This window comes from Onychostoma macrolepis, chromosome 21 (genome assembly GCF_012432095.1).
Source record: "Onychostoma macrolepis isolate SWU-2019 chromosome 21, ASM1243209v1, whole genome shotgun sequence".
Classification (NCBI taxonomy): Eukaryota; Metazoa; Chordata; class Actinopteri; order Cypriniformes; family Cyprinidae; genus Onychostoma; species Onychostoma macrolepis.
Window position 1 is genome coordinate 21,863,365 of NC_081175.1, and position 21,147 is coordinate 21,884,511.

A 21,147-nucleotide genomic window follows, 5' to 3' on the forward strand; every position below is an offset into this window, starting at 1 on the left:
TATAATGGTAACACGATGTGCGCCTCCAGCGGTTAAATAAATCAGTACAGTGCGGTGTCACTCGGGTAATGACCAAAAACATTTTCTGTCGCCCAGTGAACTGTCACAATTCATCATATAATGTTCAACATGGATTATAAATTAAAATGAAAAGCTTTAAATATCAGCAGAAGTATAGAGTATAAAAAAAGTCGTGATGCAAAGCCAGAATGGAAGAAAAATACATCAATAAACTTTTATTCATTTTCTTTTTGAAGAATGTCTCATGTTGCTGTTCTTTTGTTTTGTTTTGATATTGTACAATATCTTTACACTTGTAATCTGTAAAAACATTCAGGAAGTGAGTATAAAAAAGGGCACCACCAAAATAATGACAGATTAGTTCACTCACACACACGCACATATATCCTCTGACATTTACATAAATTGTAGTCTCCCTCTATTAGTTTCCAAATATGTATACATGTACATTTATATATAAAATACATTTTAAAAGTGACGGGTAATTTCTGCTTAATATATGCCTGTTACGGTGTTCATTGTTAGCAATTTTGTGACAATTCCATGAAGATTATCATGTAAAAAGACAAAAGAAAAGAAAAAGCCTAAACAAATTAAATCTGCAACAGTCTTTCACAGAAAGACTCTGAAAAGGCAACAATGTCACACAAGACTGCCCTGCCTTTAAGCAGAGAAGATGATGAGAAGCAAAAATCCTAACAAATATGATTGTACCTGAATGTCATGAGTGCTAGTGACGGCAACAATACAAAATAAATAAGACGTCTAAATGTCACAGAGGGAAAATTGCAATCTTGATGCGAGCGTATGCGTGTGTTAGTACAGAATCAGCAATAAAAAGAGGCATTCTTCAAGATACCTCAAACAGAACACAAACGGTATCTGTGATTTCTTACAATTGTCTCTCCCTGCCATTATTCTGGAAAAAATAAAGGGAAAAAGAAAAACAGCGGGTGAGTCTTCATTGACCGCTATCTGACTCGTGTCCATGTTCACTCCATGCTCTTCATATAACTACAGTCTTGACCTCAGAGTCCACAGTTAGGTTACAGGTTAGGCTGTCCATTCATTTCACCAAGATTCATCTTTGAATACCGATTCTCAGCCTTTTCAGGATCTACAATGTCATATCAGTCCACTGCGAGCCAAGAAAAGATGATGATCGGCAGGTCTTTGAAAAACACACAGCAAAACAAACTCAAAACGCCAAAAAAAAATAAATAAAAAAAAAATAAAAAGCAAAACCAGCAAAAAAAAAAAAAAAAAAAAACAATGCCCAGAGAGACTGTTAAATATTTTCATATATTTTACACTATCCTACAGTTCTCAAAGGTTCAGGTAGCCGATGCACAGAGGAAAAAACCTCCTTCACCCTTTCTGGACTCCTCCTGAAGATCAGGCATCAGTGTTGGTCACGCCTTTTCTTTTTCTTTGCCTTTTTTTCTCCACACACACACACACACACACACACACACACACACACATGTAAATTCAGGAGTACAACAGGCAAATGAAAATTGAAAGACATAAGACCAAGCACAAAAACGGTTGAGAATCACATCTATGCTCCTGAGTCCTTTGAGAAATCGAGGATGATCTTGGATAGAAGCTAAACCGGAAGTGAAAAAGAGTGAGGAGAAAAATGGAAGATGGCCTGTAAGCACATGGTACGTGAGAGCAAAATGGAGGGATGATGGAGGCTAGCTCCAGAGGCCAGCGTAGTTTCCGTGTAGGCCAGAACACAGGGGGCCCCCGGCCACGAAGAGTTTTGTGCCGGAGTCGTCGTAGCAGTGTGTGTATACTGCGTTCGGGAAGGAGCGGACGTCCGAAAAGTAGCTTCTCCATGTTTCGTCGTGATTCTGTGGGAGACATGAAGATAGAGAACCTGACCGGATTTTGCATTTATTTCACTGACTCCAATTTTTTGAACAGTAGTGTATAATATGTATATAATGTCTAATAAGCAGGATAATGTACAGCCGGTTGTTCACTATCATAAAATAGCCCTAGACAAGAAAATCAAAACCCCAATGTGCAGAGGATTTGTTCATTTTGCGATAATGAATAGGCTGACTGTACACTATCCCTTACATAGTTAAATTCTTCAAAGTTGTAACAAAAGGGCAGCAACCTAAGTGGGTCAAATAAGCCAATCAAATAGTAGTTATACTTCAGTGTGGACCCCTGATTAATGCAGCAGACAGCATTTCTGCTTAATGAACTTCCATATGGTAAGCAGAGAGTGATGCTGCAGGCAACCGACTGTTAGAGTAAGCACTTTGTAAAAGAGCTTATATATAGACTAATTAATGCAAAAGCCTGTCCAAAGATTTCATGGCAAAAATTAGGTAGCTGCTAGGCATAAGAGACTTCTGAATGGCTGTGTAAATAAAATATAATTAAAAAAATAAATAATTTGTATATATTTATAAAGTGCTATAATGCTTATAAGAACAATTACATATATTGCTCAAGGTCTCATCAATATGTCAAATTTCAGCATGCAAGTAGGGGTGTGCGATATTGAAAAAAGATATCTCGATATTTTCTTGGAATTTTTCGACAAGGAGTGTGTTATTGTGCTGATATCTTAAGTACTACTGTGGACTGACTCCTAAAGTTTTTTGGTATTCTTCATATTCTGTGTGGTGGTCAGTTCACAGCAGTCATAGGAATTCATCTTTTCCAATAAGTTTACATTGATTGTTTTGACCTTTATAAAGCCACTTTTTCTAATAGTGTGCATCATCTTTTGAGTCAAATTCTTACATTTAATCAGTCAATTAGTTATTTATTTATTCACTTTTTAACGCCATGCCAGCATCAAGGCTATTTTCATGGCGATCTCTGAATAAATTATACAAGGTATACCATTAACAAAAGTTATAAAAGACATTTCAGATGTACAATCAGTCAATTAGAATAATAAGACATTCGGGCTGTTACCAGGCAAATTAAATCAGTATCAACAAAACTAATCTTCGTAATGCAGAGGAAACACAGATGCCGCATCTGAAGTGGAATTTAGATACATTTACACACTGTTTAATGCAGCTCGGAGGTACATGGAATGCTTGAACCTGCAGTTACAAATGCACAAATAATGTTTTGATATTTTAGACATAAAACATTAAATACTGATATTTAAAATTATTTAAAAAAAAGGAGAAGATACTTTAAATGTGAAATTAAAACTGCCAGTAGGTGGCAGCAAGTCACTTGTTAACAAGCGAGTCATTGCGATTGAACCGAATCATTTAAATGGGTGATTCATTCAGGAGTGAAATACCTTCATGTTGCTCAGAGATGCAAAACAGTCCTGTGGCTGTGCTTGGAATTATTTTTGTTGGCAAAACAGAGCAAAAACGCAAGTCTGTTAATGTTAACTTCTTGTTTATTGAATTGATGCATAAAATCAATATCACATTTGTAATCATGCTGATTTTTGGAGAAAAAAAAACAGCACTCTTCGTGTGATATTGTTTAACCATATGAAATTATATAAATATATACATTTTCTGACCCCCTATCTTGAATTTTGTGATCATTCTAAATGTATTTTAAAAGACTGAATCATTCAGTGAAAGAACACACTCTAAATGCATCACGTAATGTATGCGTGCACTCTGTAGATGTGTTTTGTTTGGTTTTTGCGATATACTTGATAATGTCAAATCACAAATCATTAAAACAACAATTACAATATAATCGCAAACAAAATCTATCGTACACCCCTACATGACAGAGAACCTGGGTCAAAAAAGGGTCAAAATGGACTAACTTACCAGCCATCCTCTCCCTGTGTTGAGTTTCAGGATGCCCTCTGCTGTGCGATTCCGGTACCCGCCGGGTGAGCTGGATGGACCATCCAGAAAACGCTGGGCCCTGATATCGTAGAAGAGCAGGGAACCTTGGCCAGTGCCTACCGTCACTATGTGTTCATAGAAGCTCACAGAGCGAATACCTAAGACAGAATTAAACACACAAAACTGAGCACCAGTTTGCTTTGCAAATTATAACTTTAAAGTGGAAAAAAAAAACAAAACATACCACTGCCACGCTCCCTGGAGCTCACGGATCTGATGTTCTGCGATGACTGCCGGGGATCAAGGAAGGAAACGTGTGCCTGGGAACCGACTGCATAAACAGACCAGTCCAGACCGTATGCCAGACACACATTCTCCTTACAGTAAGGGAGTTTGGTAGAAAGCTCCTACATGGGAAAAACACCCATTAGACAATTGTAAAAATCTACAAATATTGAGCTTGACAAAATATAAGAGAAAAAAATGCTGATAGTAGTAACTGTACCTTGCACAGGTTGTCTTCTGCCTTCCACAGATGGAAATATCCATCTAAAGAAACAGCACCCAACTCCTAATGGATGAATGAGATAAAAGCAGAGAAACGGTGAGCTTGAATAACGCACAAAGCAATCAATTTTCAGTCACATGAGTCAAGGACAGCGGCTAACCTTATGGCTGTTGTTGAAGGCCAGTGCGCGCACTTTGCAGTTGTAGGGGTGGGTGTACTCTTTCGGGATGTCCTTGAGAGCGCGGTGAGAGATGTGGGAGTAACAAGGAACACCTTCCACATTCTGACGCTTCTCGGCCTGAGTCAGCACCTCCTCTGATATCTCCCACAGACCCATGGAACCGTCACGAGATCCTGCTCCAGTGAATAAAAGATTCATTCTTCTTTAATTGAACAGTAGAATCTGTACACCATGAACAACATCTGATTGTGTACAACACATAAGAGATAATGTATAATTAATCGCAAAATAAACCCCAAACATGTAGTCAAGGGAAAAAGATTATTTTGTAATAATGACTGACTGAACATTATCCTGCTAATTAAAAATATTTTTAAAAATAAATGAATGGTCATGAAATGTTGTGATCGGAATTGATATGAGAAACAAGGACACTGGTTGCCTGGGACAACTGTCAATCATTATAGTAGCCATTATACAAAAATATTTGCCTACAGAATGCTGGGAAATATGGAAACAAGTATTTCAGAGAACGATGTGATGGCACAAGTTTAAAGCATAAGATTTTTTTTTGTTCATATATACACACAGTATGTGTGTGTATATATATATATTTTTTGCATTAGAAAATGTATTTTTTTGCACTGACATTCTTGACAACGAATAGAAAATTATTATTATAATTTAAAATGTAATTCTCATTACTGTTACACTAATGAAAATCACGTGTACATGTTTTTTTTGTTTTTTATATAAATCAGAATAAAATTAGAATTTTCTATAAATGTATGTACATGCATAAAAAAATATATATATATATATATATATATATAGTATGAGTCACTTTCACATTACTTTATTGAGAAATGGGGGCAGGGATGTGCTAAACTGTAATGAAAATAATCTCAAATATCTTTAATGTTCCTAAACAGGGCCCCATTTTCTTTATACAAAACTTACTTTCTATTTCTTTTCTCTCTTTGCTCTTGGGGTGAAATATGACACTGGCAATTCTTGACAGGTTTCTTGAGGTACACTAGCACTTAATGTGTTAGCACACAGTGTAAAGTGTTGCTCAAAACTGGATCTGCAAGCTTCTTACCTGAGACTGCCATGGTATCACTGATCCATGCAATGGAGAATATCCAGTCATTGTGTCCATCCTGTCAGAAATACAGAACCAATTTGAGTCTAGAGAAATACTTTTATCAGTGCATACCAGAATTGTTTTCATTGTGTTAGTCAAAGCTAGCCACTAAGAGCACTTGAGCCCTTTGAAGCCAAAGGCTGAAGCCACTAAACCGCTTGACATTTACAGTTCTTGCACAACTAGAAAGAAAGCAAAGGCCAGACTCACATCCCCGACGCAGACAGGGTCAAGTGTGGGAAGTCTGTACACTGCCAGGCTGTTGGGGTTGTCTCCTCCAGTGGCCAACAATGTACGAGAGGGGTTCAGCTCAATGGCGTGGATGCCACATCCCTGCTGGACATCTAGACCGCCGACTGATCCTGGATTGTGGAAGTGGAAATTGCCTCCCACTCCACTCAAACCCTGGGAAACCTCTGCCCTCCCCTCTCTGTCTTTCAGCATGGGTATCCTGGTTATCTGTCCTGAGAGGACGTCCACCACAAATAGCTAAGAAATCATAAAGAAAAACAAGATTAGTAAAGTCATCTAAAAGAGAATTGCAACTAATATAATAATTAATATAGATCTATTTCACACGGCTTCAGAAGTGTTAGAAGCATATAGCGCACATTCAGACAACTTCTGTTGTTGTTGACAGTCGCCTTTCTTTTTCGTTATATGGAAAAGCATAATTTAGGTCTTTGGGTGAACTATACATTTAAAGGAATATTTAATACAAGTTAGACTCTATTAACAGCATTAATGTATGAGTTGACATTATTATATACAGTAGCTGTCAATAGTTTTTCTAACATGCAATATTCCTGTAGGGTGACATGCGTTAAACCTTTTGTGTACTAGTGTGTTGTTTCAGTATCATTGAGATGCTAATATTTTTATTAATATAATATTACATTTTATTTTCAGCTTCAGTTTATTTTAGTACATCAAGTTCAGCTAAACATGACTCATTTATTTCGAAGCTTTTTCCCCACTAAACAGCACTGACATCATAATTGAATTAAGTTTTTTAATATTTCATTTTATTTCAGTTAACATTTTATTTCAAGTAACAATTTTTTCATGGCCAAATATAATAGGTTTAATTTTGTATTTTTTTATTTCGACAAATGTCTTTTAATTTTTTTTAAATGGTTTTAGTTAACTATAACTCTGCTGGTAGGTCTACTCCCCTTTACTGTTTCTCTTAGAAATTTTGTTTTGCACCTTAACCCAATCTTTAAATACGTAAATAAATACCCTACTCATATGCAGAATATCATGAAAGTGTCTCAGGAGAATTAAATGTGGTTTATTTATAAATTAAAAAAAAGTTAAGTAAATACAGAGAATAAATGTAACTTGCATCCTGTTCATGTCTGGGGTGAAAGCAGAAAACTGAGTAAAAATATAATTTCAAAATAATATTCTCATTTATTTCGCCAGTACACTTAAATATTTAAAAAAAATGAAATGACACAAAGACCAGTGATATCTTAAAGATCATAAATACTGCATTAATAAAATTTCATGCTTAAGTACTAATCAGAAACCATCTCACCGTGTTGCATTTGGTCCCACACACCACCTGCCTGTGGTTGAGCCACTGGGAAGCGAACACCTTGTTAAGGCGGCCGAGGGAGAACTCTCTCTCTCTGAGGATTCCTGGGATGCGTCCGGCAGCGAATCCGCGCAGACTCCGCTGGAAGCTCCACTCATGCTGCTGCTGAGGGCGGAACTCCCTTCCTCTCACAGAGCACACCACCGACCACCGGCTCTGCCACCAGGGCTGGGCATGACGCGCTGAGCTGGACACGCGGGCACGCTTAATCGCAGACTGACACCAGTCAAACTGACAGAGAGACAAAAAGGAGTGAGACGACCATATAAAAAATCTAAACGAAAACAAGGTACTTTCATAAATGTTCTTTATCATACAAGATTTAATTGCATACCATTTTAAAGAAATGCAAATACTTTCAACAAAGTGTAATAGCATTTACTGTCTGTACCTGATAATTATCTATCTATCTATCTATCATTTGGGCCATATCAGCATCAAAGGCTATATTCATGGAAAACTCTACAATAATATAAAACTGTCTTAAAATAAACTTAATAACAATACTTCAGTGATTGTATCCAACAATTTAACAATTTGAGGGGTGAGAACCAGAAGGGCGTAAGTGACATTTCACCAACTTTAAAAGAGAGCCAAAACAAAAATTCTACCACAGTTGGATCTGCCTTTGTGTTCTGATTTCAATTGTTCATAATACAAATTTTTACACTCATGGATGGCAGTACTTTTGCCAGTAGAAAGAGCTCATTAAGAGCTTTCATTTGATGTATATATCTCCATTTCACCAAAAATGTCACTTACGCCCTTCTGGTTCTCACCCCTCGAATATTAGTTTTACAAACAAATAAAATAATAAATAAATAAAAATAACAATTACATACAAAACTGATATTTGATAAAAATTCCAATATTTTTTCAGGAGAAACTTTTTGAATGCACTTTGAGTAAAAATGTTTATACTTTGTTTAAATAATTAAAAAATAAAAAATAAATAAAAATCAAATTAGCAACTTTAAATGCTACAAATAAATTAAAGCATCACAACAATATACTGAAATACAATATATCCTGAAATATGGGCCAGTTTAATTGTCCCTGGTGTGTAATACATTTTTGTATTAATACGTGTTAATGCAGTTATAAAGTGGAGGTGTTGAAATATCCTCGGTTGTGAGTAACCTTTGAACCCTTTGTCATTTTATTTTGTATTGGGTGGCTGGGTGTCAGTTTTGTTTGTTATCCAATCAGTTCCATCTAGAGAGCAGTTGGGCAACCTATCGGGTTGTTTAGGGGGCGGGACTAAAAAAAAAAAATAGCGCGAGACTGAAAACGAGAGTGACGAGGAAAAAGAAGCAGAGAGATAGTTACGTGCAAAAGTTAGTTCTAAGTTCTGTATGATTTATATATTACTGGTCAGCAAAGTTAAGAGCCAGGGGGGGATTTTTCTTGGTTTTTTTTGTCAGTGTGTAACCCTGTTAAAACGGGAGATTGAGCTTTGTTTTGGGGCTGGTTAAATGGGTCACGGAGATTCTACTGAAGTGAAACTAGCCATGTGCGAACTGCTAATACATAGCCATGTGTGAACTGCTACTAGATAGCCAGAAATCCACTTTGCCACGAGTTTCTGAGAGAGTATGGACATTGTGAACTAAAATGAAATTGACATTTTTGGACAAGATATAGTTAAGCTCATTCGATTTTGTGAACTTTTGGCTAGTGTGCGTCAGATGCTGCCACCCATGTTGCTGCAATAGATGTGCTCAGGATTCGTGCTGCAGGCCGGAGGTGTCACGTTTGCACATGGACAGACGGAGCTTCAGGACGGGTTTCCATATTGCGTCTCTCACCATTGGACGGAACGGTTTGGATAGACGGTCACTATAATCTTTCTGTTATCGAGGAATTGTGAGTATAGACAATATAATTTGGAAAGGTTTCAACTGAGCTCCAACAAGCGCGCCAACGTTGTGGTACCACAAGACTGAGACATAAACGTAGAGAAAAAAAACCCCCGGGGTATTGTTCATTGTTATTTACTTTGGAACATGAGGACATTTTAAAAGGTTAACTTTCGTTAACTCGAAATAAATATACATATATTTTTGTGTTCACATTCAACCTTTGTGGTCTGATATTTAAGTGTGTGGGGTTGAAAGGTGAGTGTTGTGATTTTAGTTTCAATTTTGAAAATAAGGGTTATAGTGGCTAAGTTTATGTGCATGGGAGTTTTATGCTCACATTGAAAAAAAACAAACGAACACAGTATAGCTATATAAGTTAACCAGGCCTCTTTACACTCTAGCCAGAGTCGCATGCCTGAAGTTTTAGTTGCTGTGAATACATCCTGATTTTAAATTCTAGTAACCTCTCTCCAATTCATTTCACATGCACATGATAACTCCTTAAAGTAAAAGAGGAATTGTGTAGGAGGGTTACACGTGGGGGCTCGTCCGGGATTTGTTTACTGTCGTTTTGTTTTTTTGTGAGCATGTCATAAAAAAAAAAAACGGAAAACAGAAAAGTCAGTGTGAAATGAGGTAGCTTAAAAGCCCTATATCCACTAGAGTGTTTCAGAGATTCCTTTTTTTAAATTATTGTTATTCTGTGTATGTCAAGCTAATATAACATGGAGTCAGAACAGATTTCCAAATGGTGTGAAGACAAAGGTATTGATCCAAGAAGAGCACTTGTGCTTAGTAGGGTTCCTCTTGGTGTTACTGATGAGACTATGTATAAGATACTGGATGAGGCAGAAGTTTTCGGACCCTGTAAAATAAGAGGACGGTGTGTAGAACACTTCAGTAAAAGCCAGTTAGTTTTAGTCGAAACTATTAATGATATGACTAAGACTGACATACCTGAACAGTTACTAGCTGGAGATGAGTTTGGACCTTGGATAGTGAATGTTGCTGAGACCCAGAGTGTTCATGTAACTGGTAAAGGAGACTTCCAGTCCAAGTTTCTGTCGTTCTTAGCAAATGAAGGGAAGACACTAGCTGATGTCACAGGCTTACTTACCTCTGTTACCGCTCCACCCACTGCTCCAGACCTGAACACAAAGCTGGTAAATGCCATCTCCTCACTAGTTGAAAAATGTCAAGCCACGCCTGTAGATGGACAAGGCTATCGTAAACTACGCATGTTATCAGGTATGAAACCCACTCCACATGGAGAAGAGGAGTATGACGCCTGGGCGGAACGGACCACCCACATGTTGGACGAATGGCAGTGTTCTGATGTTGTCAAGAGACAGAGAGTAGCTGAGAGTCTTAAAGGGGCAGCAGCAGATATTGTCCGAGGTTTGAGAGTCACTAATCCCCAGGTCACTGCCAATGACTATCTTAAAGCCCTTGAAACAGCTTTTGGAACCACAGACAGTGCAGCTGATCTCATGGTAAGGTTTCGTAATACATTCCAGCAAGAAGGTGAGAAATGATCAGCCTACTTACTCAGACTAGACAAGCTATTGCATGCAGTCCATCGTAAAGGTGGAATTGAAGTGATTGACATGAACCGAGCGCGCATTGATCAAGTTGCTAGAGGCTCCCTGGCTCATGACCTCGTAGCCCTTCGCATAAGACTCACTTACAAACTCAAGCCTCCTCCCAGTTTTACTGATTTGCTTCGGGATGTTAGAGAAGAGGAGATGATCCTTGAAAGACCGAGTGTAAAGAAGGGTGCGTCTTTAGCTATTGGTAGACGTGCAGAGTGTGCTACAGCCTCAGTTGTACATGTACTGCCAGAGCCTGCGCTAGTCCCTGACGTAGCAGAGAAAGATCCTGCAATAGAGAGTCCAAGGAAAGAATTTCAGGGTCTCAAGACTGATGTTGCACGTCTTCTTTCTGCCTCTGTGACTGCATCAACAAGTGTGGCACAGCAAGTAGACCAAAACCCCAGCCAGAAAGTTACTGGAAACTCATTTGCACGTGTGAAGGAGAGGGCTCCCAAACCTCAGTATCGTGCTTATGTCTTTTGCTATAGATGTGGTGAAGATGGTCATTTCCAGCGGGAGTGTCAAAACCCAGAAAATCTCCGAAAAGTGAACAAGCGTCTCTTGAAAGTAAGACAGCCGACGGGAAACTTTCCAGGGGCTCAGTAGAGGAACGGCCTGACGCTCCGGAGAAGATACGTTCCACAAGGTGTCACACGCTACCAGAAAAGAAGGCTAACTTGCCAGAGGGTTTAGTTGGACCTAGCTCTATTGTCTCAGTACAAATTGAGGGCATTTACGCCAAAGCGTTACTTGATAGCGGGTCTCAAGTTACCCTACTGTATCACTCCTTTTGTGACAAGTATCTGAAGCACCTGCCTTTGACCCCTATTGAGTGCCTGGAGATTTGGGGCCTCAGTGCAAAGGAGTATCCATATAATGGTTATATGTGCTTGAAGCTTGAGTTTACTGGAGATGTAGTGGGAGTAGCTGAGACCGTAGAAACACTTGTGCTTGTGTGTCCAGATCCGGTCATGAAAGGGGATGTTTCCGTTGTGGTCGGCACAAACACCTCTATAGTTCGAAGACTGTTCCATTCATGCAAAACACATGGAGGAGACCATTTTCTTAACACCCTGGCTGTTCATCCAGTAATAAAAGAAGCTTATGAAAAGTTTCAGGAAACTCCTGACGACACAGCTGAGACAAGAAAAGGAACAGTCTGGTTCACACGAGACAAGCCTTTCACTCTGTCACCTGGCGGCGTTGCAACTGTTGTTGGTATTCCAAAGTTTCCTGGAGGTCTCTCTACCCAAGCTGTTCTTATAGACCGTCCGGAGGAGGATTGTTTTCCTGAAGAGCTTCTGGTCATGCCGGTTGTTGAAAAGTCCACTGCTGTCCACTGTCGTCGCATCACAGTCACCATGAGAAATGTGTCCAGTCATAATGTGACATTAAAACGTGGAGTTCCTATTGCTCATCTATTCCCAGTAGATGTAATAAATACAGTTCTTGAAAAGGAGGGTCCTAAGCTGTCAACACCTCAATTGTCCCCGTCCTCTTTCAACTTTGGTGATTCTTCTCTGTCACCTGAGTGGAAGGAGCGACTGTGTCAAAAGATGATGGAGAGAAAAGAGGTTTTCTCCTGCAGTGAGTTTGATGTGGGTTGTGCAAAGAGCACACAACACAGCATTCGGGTGACAGAAGATAGACCTTTCAGGGAACGTTCTAGACGTTTACCACCGGGCGATTTGGAGGATGTGAGGAAGCATCTGAATGATCTCAAAGAGGCTGGAATCATTTCAGACTCCAGGAGCCCCTATGCTTCTCCAATAGTTGTGGTTCGCAAGAAAAACGGCACCATACGAATGTGTGTGGACTATAGGACGTTAAACAGGAGAACGATTACGGACCAGTATACAGTCCCCCGTGTGGAACATGCTTTGTCCTGCCTGGGTGGTAGCCAGTGGTTCAGTGTGCTTGACCTCAGAAGCGGCTATTATCAGATCCCTTTAGCTGCTGTTGATAAAGAGAAGACAGCCTTCACTTGCCCAGCAGGGTTTTATCAGTTTGAGCGGATGCCGCAGGGGATTTGTGGGGCCCCTGCCACATTTCAACGAATTATGGAAAGGACTGTTGGTGATATGAACCTACTGGAAGTGCTGGTGTATCTGGATGACGTGATCGTTTTTGGAAGAACATTAGAGGAACACGAACAGCGCCTTCTTAAAGTCCTTGACAGATTGAAGGAGGAAGGATTAAAGATATCGTTGGATAAATGTCAGTTCTGCTGCCCCTCTGTTACATACCTTGGCCACCTTGTGTCTAGAAATGGCATTGCTACAGACCCTGCAAAGATTGAGGCTGTGAGGTCATGGCCACGCCCAGAAAACATCACTGCTCTTCGTTCCTTCCTTGGCTTCTGTGGATATTACAGACGGTTTGTAAAGGATTTCTCCCGAGTCTGTTATCCACTCAACCAGTTGCTTCAGGGCTGCATGGTGGCTGGAAAAACAGGGAAAGGGGCAAAGAAAAATAAGGACATCAAAGAGCAGAGGAAAGCACAAGCAGGCATAGCAACAAAAGATTGGTACCATCCTTCTGAGACTTTTGGGGCTAGGTGGGATAAAGACTGTGAGAAAGCATTTGAGGCTTTAAAGAGAAGTCTTACAGAGGCGCCTGTGCTGGCAATTGCCAACCCAAAACTGTCATATGTGCTGCATGTTGATGCGAGCAGAGAAGGATTGGGAGGTGTCCTCTATCAGGATCAGGGAGAAGGGTTGCGCCCAGTTGCTTTTGTCAGCAGAAGCCTATCTCCAGCAGAAAAGAATTATCCCACGCATAAGCTCGAGTTTCTGGCTTTGAAATGGGCTGTTGTCAACAAATTGCATGATTACCTCTATGGAGTCAAGTTTGAGGTCCACACGGATAACAATCCATTAACGTATGTCTTAACTTCAGCTAAACTGGAAGCAACAGGGCATCGATGGTTGGCGGAACTGTCAACATATGATTTTAGTCTGAAGTATCGGCCTGGAAAACAGAACGTGGATGCGGATGCATTGTCATGGCATCCTCATGCAAACCACAATGCTTCCTATGAGGAGAAGAAAACCCTGCTTGCCACCACAGTCCAAGCTGTCTGTCACATGTCCAAAGTCAGAGTACCTCACTGTCGCCGGTGCAGAGCTGTAGATCTCATGGGTGCATCCAAAGGTGCGGTGCCCAGAGCCTATTGCAACTTGTCCTTTCTGAACACTCAGCAGTTGCCCAAATTGAGTGCAGCAGAAATCTCAAGTGCTCAGCAGAAAGACCCATGCATTGGAGAAGTGTGGCGTGCTATCATTCAGAAAAGTGCCAACCACGCCAACAAAGAGAAACATCCTGATGTGTCATTGTTGTTAAAAGAGTGGGATAAGCTAATGGTCAAAGACTCTGGGTTGTATAGAATGAGCCATCCACCAAACAAACCAGCTCTGCAACAGCTGTTGCTCCCACAGGAGTTCAGAACAACTGTGCTTCAGTCGTTGCATGACCAATCGGGCCATTTGGGGTTTGACAAGACATACGGCCTGATACGAGAGAGGTTTTACTGGCCTCGCATGAAAGTTCAGGTTGAACGGTACTGTAAGAGCTGTCCGAGGTGTATTCAGAGGAAGACGTTGCCTAAGAGAGTTGCTGAGTTGTCACATCTTAACAGTGATGGACCGATGGATCTCGTCTGTATGGATTTTCTGACGATTGAGCCTGACTCCAGAAATATCTGCAATGTGCTCGTAGTTACAGATCATTACACGAGATATGCTCAAGCTTTTGCAACTAAAGATCAAAAGGCATCGACTGTCGCTAAGGTGCTATGGGAACAGTACTTTGTCCACTATGGTTTGCCAAGAAGGGTGCACTCAGATCAGGGCAGGGATTTCGAGAGTCGCCTTATCCATGAACTGTTGAGCATGCTTGGCATAAAGAAATCCAGGACCACTCCCTATCACCCTCAGGGTGACCCACAGCCTGAGCGTTTTAACAGAACTCTTCTCGACATGCTTGGGACTTTGGAAACACAAGACAAAAGTAAATGGAGTAAACACCTCAGCCATCTTGTACATGCGTACAATTGCACAGGGAATGAGTCAACAGGCTATTCTCCATATTTTCTAATGTTTGGACAAGAAGCCAGGCTGCCAGTAGACGTGACATTCGAGGTCTCAAATGATGGCACCTCCACAAAATCCTACTTGAGGTATGTCAAAGACATGAAACGTGAGCTTCAAGCTGCCCATCAGTTGGCTGGGAGGATGGCAGAGAAGAAAAATGAAGGGAACAAGCAATGCTATGATCAGAGAGTTCGTTTCTGTCCATTAGATTCCGGGGACAGGGTCTTGATCCGAAACCTGGGTTTACAAAGGAAGCACAAGCTTGCTGATCGGTGGAAAGACACTCCTTACATTGTGGAGAGTCAACTGCCTGGTTTGCCCGTGTTCAAACTGAAGCCAGAGAGTGGACATGGCTCTGAAAAGATACTGCACCGCAATCACATTCTGCCGATCGGACGGGAAGTGCAGCTGCGGCCTGAGATGAACAAGGAGCCCCCGAAACGAAGGAGAGCCAGCAGGCGGCTCAAAGCAAAAAGAAAAGAGAACTATGATACTCCTTGCTTACCAGCGCCTGAACAGGATGATAAGATGGAGGTAGCATCTGATTCCGAAGATGAGATGGGTGTATGGCATGACTATTATGTACCACGAGAGTTGCTAGGACCAGAACGTCAAAACATTGATCACTGTGAGCCTTTTAATCTGGATTTGGATCTGGCTGTTTTGACAAGTAACGCAGAAATGGATGAGACAGCTGAAGAACCTGGAGGATAATGACCATTTGGTACAAAATGTGACTGCAGAAATTGTGAAACAACAAAGAGACACTGACATACAGACGTCAGACGAAATAGCTGAGAGACTAAACGGTATAACAGGAAGCCCTGACAAGACAACTCGACCTCAGAGACTAAAGAAAGCTCCAACCAGACTAACTTATGACTCTCTAGGGACCCCAACGTCAGTAGCCGTTGGTACACATAGTGCTACCGTAGTTGAGATTGATGGCAAGAAAGATTCTTTAGTCCTATCTCCTATTAAGAGATATAAAAGTTATTTTTAAGTGGATAGGTTAAGGGGAATGTTAATAATCTTCCTAACACGATCCGTTAAGAAAATGTTTATTTTCTTGAATGTGCTTTACGGTGTTAGACATGTCATGAGGGCATGACCATTTTTTTTGTGGGGGGAGAATGTAGCACCCTGTTAAATTTATATATTATTTTGTGTTCTTTTAGCAGAAATACAATATATCCTGAAATATGGGCCAGTTTAATTGTCCCTGGTGTGTAATACATTTTTGTATTAATACGTGTTAATGCAGTTATAAAGTGGAGGTGTTGAAATATCCTCGGTTGTGAGTAACCTTTGAACCCTTTGTCATTTTATTTTGTATTGGGTGGCTGGGTGTCAGTTTTGTTTGTTATCCAATCAGTTCCATCTAGAGAGCAGTTGGGCAACCTATCGGGTTGTTTAGGGGGCGGGACTAAAAAAAAATAGAGCGAGACTGAAAACGAGAGTGACAAGGAAAAAGAAGCAGAGAGATAGTTACGAGCAAAAGTTAGTTCTAAGTTCTGTATGATTTATATATTACTGGTCAGCAAAGTTAAGAGCCAGGGGGGGATTTTTCTTGTTTTTTTTTGACAGTGTGTAACCCTGTTAAAACGGGAGATTGAGCTTTGTTTTGGGGCTGGTTAAATGGGTCACGGAGATTCTACTGAAGTGAAACTAGCCATGTGCGAACTGCTAATACATAGCCATGTGTGAACTGCTACTAGATAGCCAGAAATCCACTTTGCCACGAGTTTCTGAGTGAGTATGGACATTGTGAACTAAAATGAAATTGACATTTTTGGACAAGATATAGTTAAGCTCATTCGATTTTGTGAACTTTTGGCTAGTGTGCGTCAGATGCTGCCACCCATGTTGCTGCAATAGATGTGCTCAGGATTCGTGCTGCAGGCCGGAGGTGTCACGTTTGCACATGGACAGACGGAGCTTCAGGACGGGTTTCCATATTGCGTATCTCACCATTGGACGGAACGGTTTGGATAGACGGTCACTATAATCTTTCTGTTATCGAGGAATTGTGAGTATAGACAATATAATTTGGAAAGGTTTCAACTGAGCTCCAACAAGCGCGCCAACGTTGTGGTACCACAAGACTGAGACATAAACGTAGAGAAAAAAAAACCCTGGGGTATTGTTCATTATTTACTTTGGAACATGAGGACATTTTAAAAGGTTAACTCACCTGGTTCTGGAAATAAATATACATATATTTTTGTGTTCACATTCAACCTTTGTGGTCTGATATTTAAGTGTGTGGGGTTGAAAGGTGAGTGTTGTGATTTTAGTTTCAATTTTGAAAATAAGGGTTATAGTGGCTAAGTTTATGTGCATGGGAGTTTTATGCTCACAGTGAAAAAAACAAACGAACACAGTATAGCTATACAAGTAAACCAGGCCTCTTTACACTCTAGCCAGAGTCGCATGCCCGAAGTTTTAGTTGCTGTGAATACATCCTGATTTTAAATTCTAGTAACCTCTCTCCAATTCATTTCCCATGCACATGATAACTCCTTAAAGTAAAAGAGGAATTGTGTAGGAGGGTTACAATACTGCACAGCATGAAAACAGATATTACTTTGGAAGTTTTCTAAAAAATTATTAATATGCATTTAAAAGAATAACTTCAAGCAAACATTAAATGAATCCTTTCCATAAAACTTGAGAAAGAGTTTGTCCACTTAAACCCTAATTTTACTTCACAAAAATGTTCTTTGTTAGTGAATTGCACATCTCTTTCCCAAACTGATTATATAACATTTTCAAACAGAAACACTAAATTATGAACACAATCTCACAGGACATCTGGTTTTAGGTGGCTTCCTTGCAATCCAGTACTGTGTAGGCACTTTTAAAAACAGCTTGCATTTGAAGAAAAACACCTGGTGGCATTGCAAATTCATCACCTCACCTTGCTAACAACCTTCTATACAATCAAACACAATAAATTATGGCACAACTGCCAAACAACAAAAGTGAGGGCATCCATCTGATGCTAACACCAGCTGGCAGACAAAGCGATTCTGTGCTCCCAGCGAGCATCGACAAATCAAATATAGCCATGGCACGGTCGAGTAAAACCAACGGCTTGAAGTATATCAGCTCCTGTGGACCCAACAATCTGTGTGAGAGACTGAGACTCATTCATTTTAATGCTTATTCTCACTAAACAGCACTGACATCATCATGCTTATAATCAAAATAATCAACACCCATATAAACAACTCTTGCTGAAATTACATCATCTGTCCAGAGCGAGAGTAACACACTCCTAGTCATAAACACTGATGTATCTCTACTCCAGTAAAGCACTTCCAATCCCCCTCCAGGCCAGTAGACATCAGCCATATCTGACTGACCCAGATCCTAACGGCCAAGTAGGTCAGGATCTTAGTCAATACACGACCACCTTCTCACACAGAGAAAATAATGCTCAAGGGTTGTGGGAATAACATTCAAACGGTAAAAAAATAAATAAACTACAAAAAAAATCTCATGTGAGATATAGTCTCTATAGTCCCGCCTCCAAACTCACACCATTGGTTGATGCCGTGTTGTGCTGGTTGGGATGCTCAAACATGCATTTCGAGGAATAAACCTGCAAATGATGGTCTCTGCATATTAAACTGTGACATGAGAAAGTATCAAGCATGAAATCTTTTCTTTAAATTATATAGGCTTATATATATATATATATATATATATATATATATATATATATATATATATATATATATATATATATATATATATATATATATATATATATAAAACATAGCTTTAGGCTTTATAAATGCACAAGTTTGCAAACACAGCGTTTGAGAATAACAAACAAGCTAAATATCCATTTTTAGGGCTATAATAAAATTGTTATTAGAATATAACAGTAATTGATGTATTAATTAATAATTAATGATTTATATCCAAGTATTAACTGGGAAATTTAAATAAACAGTGAGATGAATATTTGAAGTCTAGACATACACAACTATTCCCATTGTCAGGCCTCATTATTATTACAAACATCAATTGTTGAGGCCTATGATATCAGTGCATTGTTTTCATTGATTTGCTCTTTAGATGTAGTTGTCACACAGGGATAAGTCCAGTGCTGACCCGTGATATCCAAAATAAACCTTCAACGAAGCCAAATAAGGAAAGCAAGTGATCTTCCAAGCAGTGTGTTGCACTGAAGACCACCTTCCCCCATATAAGAACTCTCTCTTGTCCTGTGTATCCTATTTAACACATCTACTTCACCTACAAGCCCATAATAAGATATTTCTCACTGATTCTTGAGTACTAGGACAAAGAAATATCTTGCTTCTTCTATTTTCCCATAATATGTGCATTTTTACTGGCCAATCACTCAATATGGAGTCAGTACCGACAGTAATGTCTCAGATATTCATTATAAATATTGACATAAATACAATTTACATCAATAAATCAATCATTTAGGACTATGTGGTGATTTCAAACTCCATTTACTGAATTGTCACCATACTGAAATAAAAAATAATACAGTATTGACAAAATAACTATATTTTGCTTATGAAACTTGTATACTCATTTGGTGTTTACCACTAGGATAAATGAGTATACAAGTGTAATAAGCAAAATATAGTTATTTTGTCAATACTGTATTATTTTTTGTGTTAAAATGATAAATGATTACAAATGATAAATAATAACATCACAATAACAGAAATTTGCCTGCACCTGTATGACCTTGTTGAACTCATAGCAGGTGAAATATAGAAAGAAGACCTCCAGGATGAAGGCGGTCTGTGATATTGCCTGATTTTATAAATGTTTTCATAAATATCTGACAGTTTTGACAAAAAGTACAGACACCGCTGTGAGAAGTAGCTAAAATCAGCCTCTTCCTTGTGTTAGGAGATAGTGATGTTTTTTTTAAGGCTACATATTTATACGTCTGTATTATTTTGTTTGAAATACGTTTAATTTATATAAAATCTATAAATCTGAGGGAAGGTGGTTTTTAGGATGACAATGTAATATCACAGAGAAAACGAAATAAGTTGATACATATGTTAAGAACACTATAGTGACCATATATGAAAGTTGTTTAGAACTAACGTATAACATGTTTTGTCTCATATCAAGAATCATTGTGCTATTAATATTTCTCATCTTAACAATGAGAAATAACGTAGAAGTGTAGCAGATCTCAGTCGTACTGGACGACTAACCAGCTTATACTGTCTAGCTCTTGCTGGAGAATCATTATCCTGTAATCTAGTGCAGGATTAAGACGTACTCAAACAAAACACATAAACTTAATGTTCAAGACAACTGATAAATGATTACACATTACTAAACAAACCAGCTCACCAACGCCAGATCAATGTCAACAACTAACAATCCGACCATTAGCCTTTAGCCAGCAGACTGGTGCTAACATTAGACTGCAATCTTTTCCTGTTTGTAAACTGTCACATTTCGAGTTTGTGTTTCTGTTTCCTATGATTCATATATGTTGTTTCATATAACACGAGAGGCTAGCATATGGCTGCAAGCTGTTTTTGTTAGGTATAGAGAGATTTGTTGTTTACCTGTTGTTCCTTGGGCTCCTCTGCTTTCCTTTTCCTGCTAACTGTTTTTCTCGCCATAGCCCGACACGCACAGGTCCCTCACCCACATGGAGGGCAGCAGCGACGCTGGGAAGTGGATCATATAATGGCGATGGGGTTGTTTCGGCGGCCTCTGGGCTGGTGGAGCGGCGCGACTAATCGAATCCAACCGAGTCGAGTCGGACGGTTCTGAATCGAATAACCGTCCGATTCCGTTGCGGTGTCCGATCACCGATCCTTGTGATTTGGGTCGTTTTTAGGGCAGGCTTGTTTGGTTTTCGTCTGTGTGGAGGAGCTACGAGGGTACTGCTGCCCCTCCCCTGCACCGAGCTCACTTTTCACCTATCTTCTTTCTCTCTCTGTCCGTCGTTCTCCTGACAAAACGCGTCATCCGACAACGTACGGCGCCGCGCGCAGCCGCAATCCAGTCAAACATCAACAAAAACAAGGTCAAACGTACGCGTGCGCGTCGCTTGCGTGCGCGCGCACGACCTTCTCACGTTCTATGGCTCGCGATCCTTTAATGATTTGTGCTGCTGTATTCATTCTTAAAATTTGGTGTCTTTTAAAAGTCCATGAAATACGTTATGGCATGTATAATGCACAATTTCTCCTGATTGTAATTATAATTGGCTGACTTTTTAATAATTGTTATCATTTAAATAAATATTAGGTGGTCATAAACTTAAATTCAACGTGTTTAATTTAAAAAACAAACAAACAATGGCAA

The 21,147-nt window shown here is 39.6% G+C and overlaps 1 protein-coding gene across 1 annotated transcript; it reads right to left on the reverse strand.

Moving 5' to 3' along the window:
• Positions 1-210: 210 nt before the first annotated feature.
• On the reverse strand, positions 211-20,870 carry dcaf12 (DDB1 and CUL4 associated factor 12). Its single transcript, XM_058758670.1, has 9 exons — positions 20,400-20,870; positions 7,207-7,497; positions 5,874-6,152; positions 5,619-5,679; positions 4,496-4,689; positions 4,333-4,398; positions 4,072-4,234; positions 3,807-3,985; positions 211-1,880 (listed from the first exon to the last, which is right to left on the reverse strand). The coding sequence occupies exons 1-9, from the start codon at positions 20,454-20,456 to the stop codon at positions 1,722-1,724; spliced, it is 1,449 nt and encodes a 482-aa protein (XP_058614653.1). The 5' UTR covers positions 20,457-20,870; the 3' UTR covers positions 211-1,721.
• Positions 20,871-21,147: the final 277 nt, after the last annotated feature.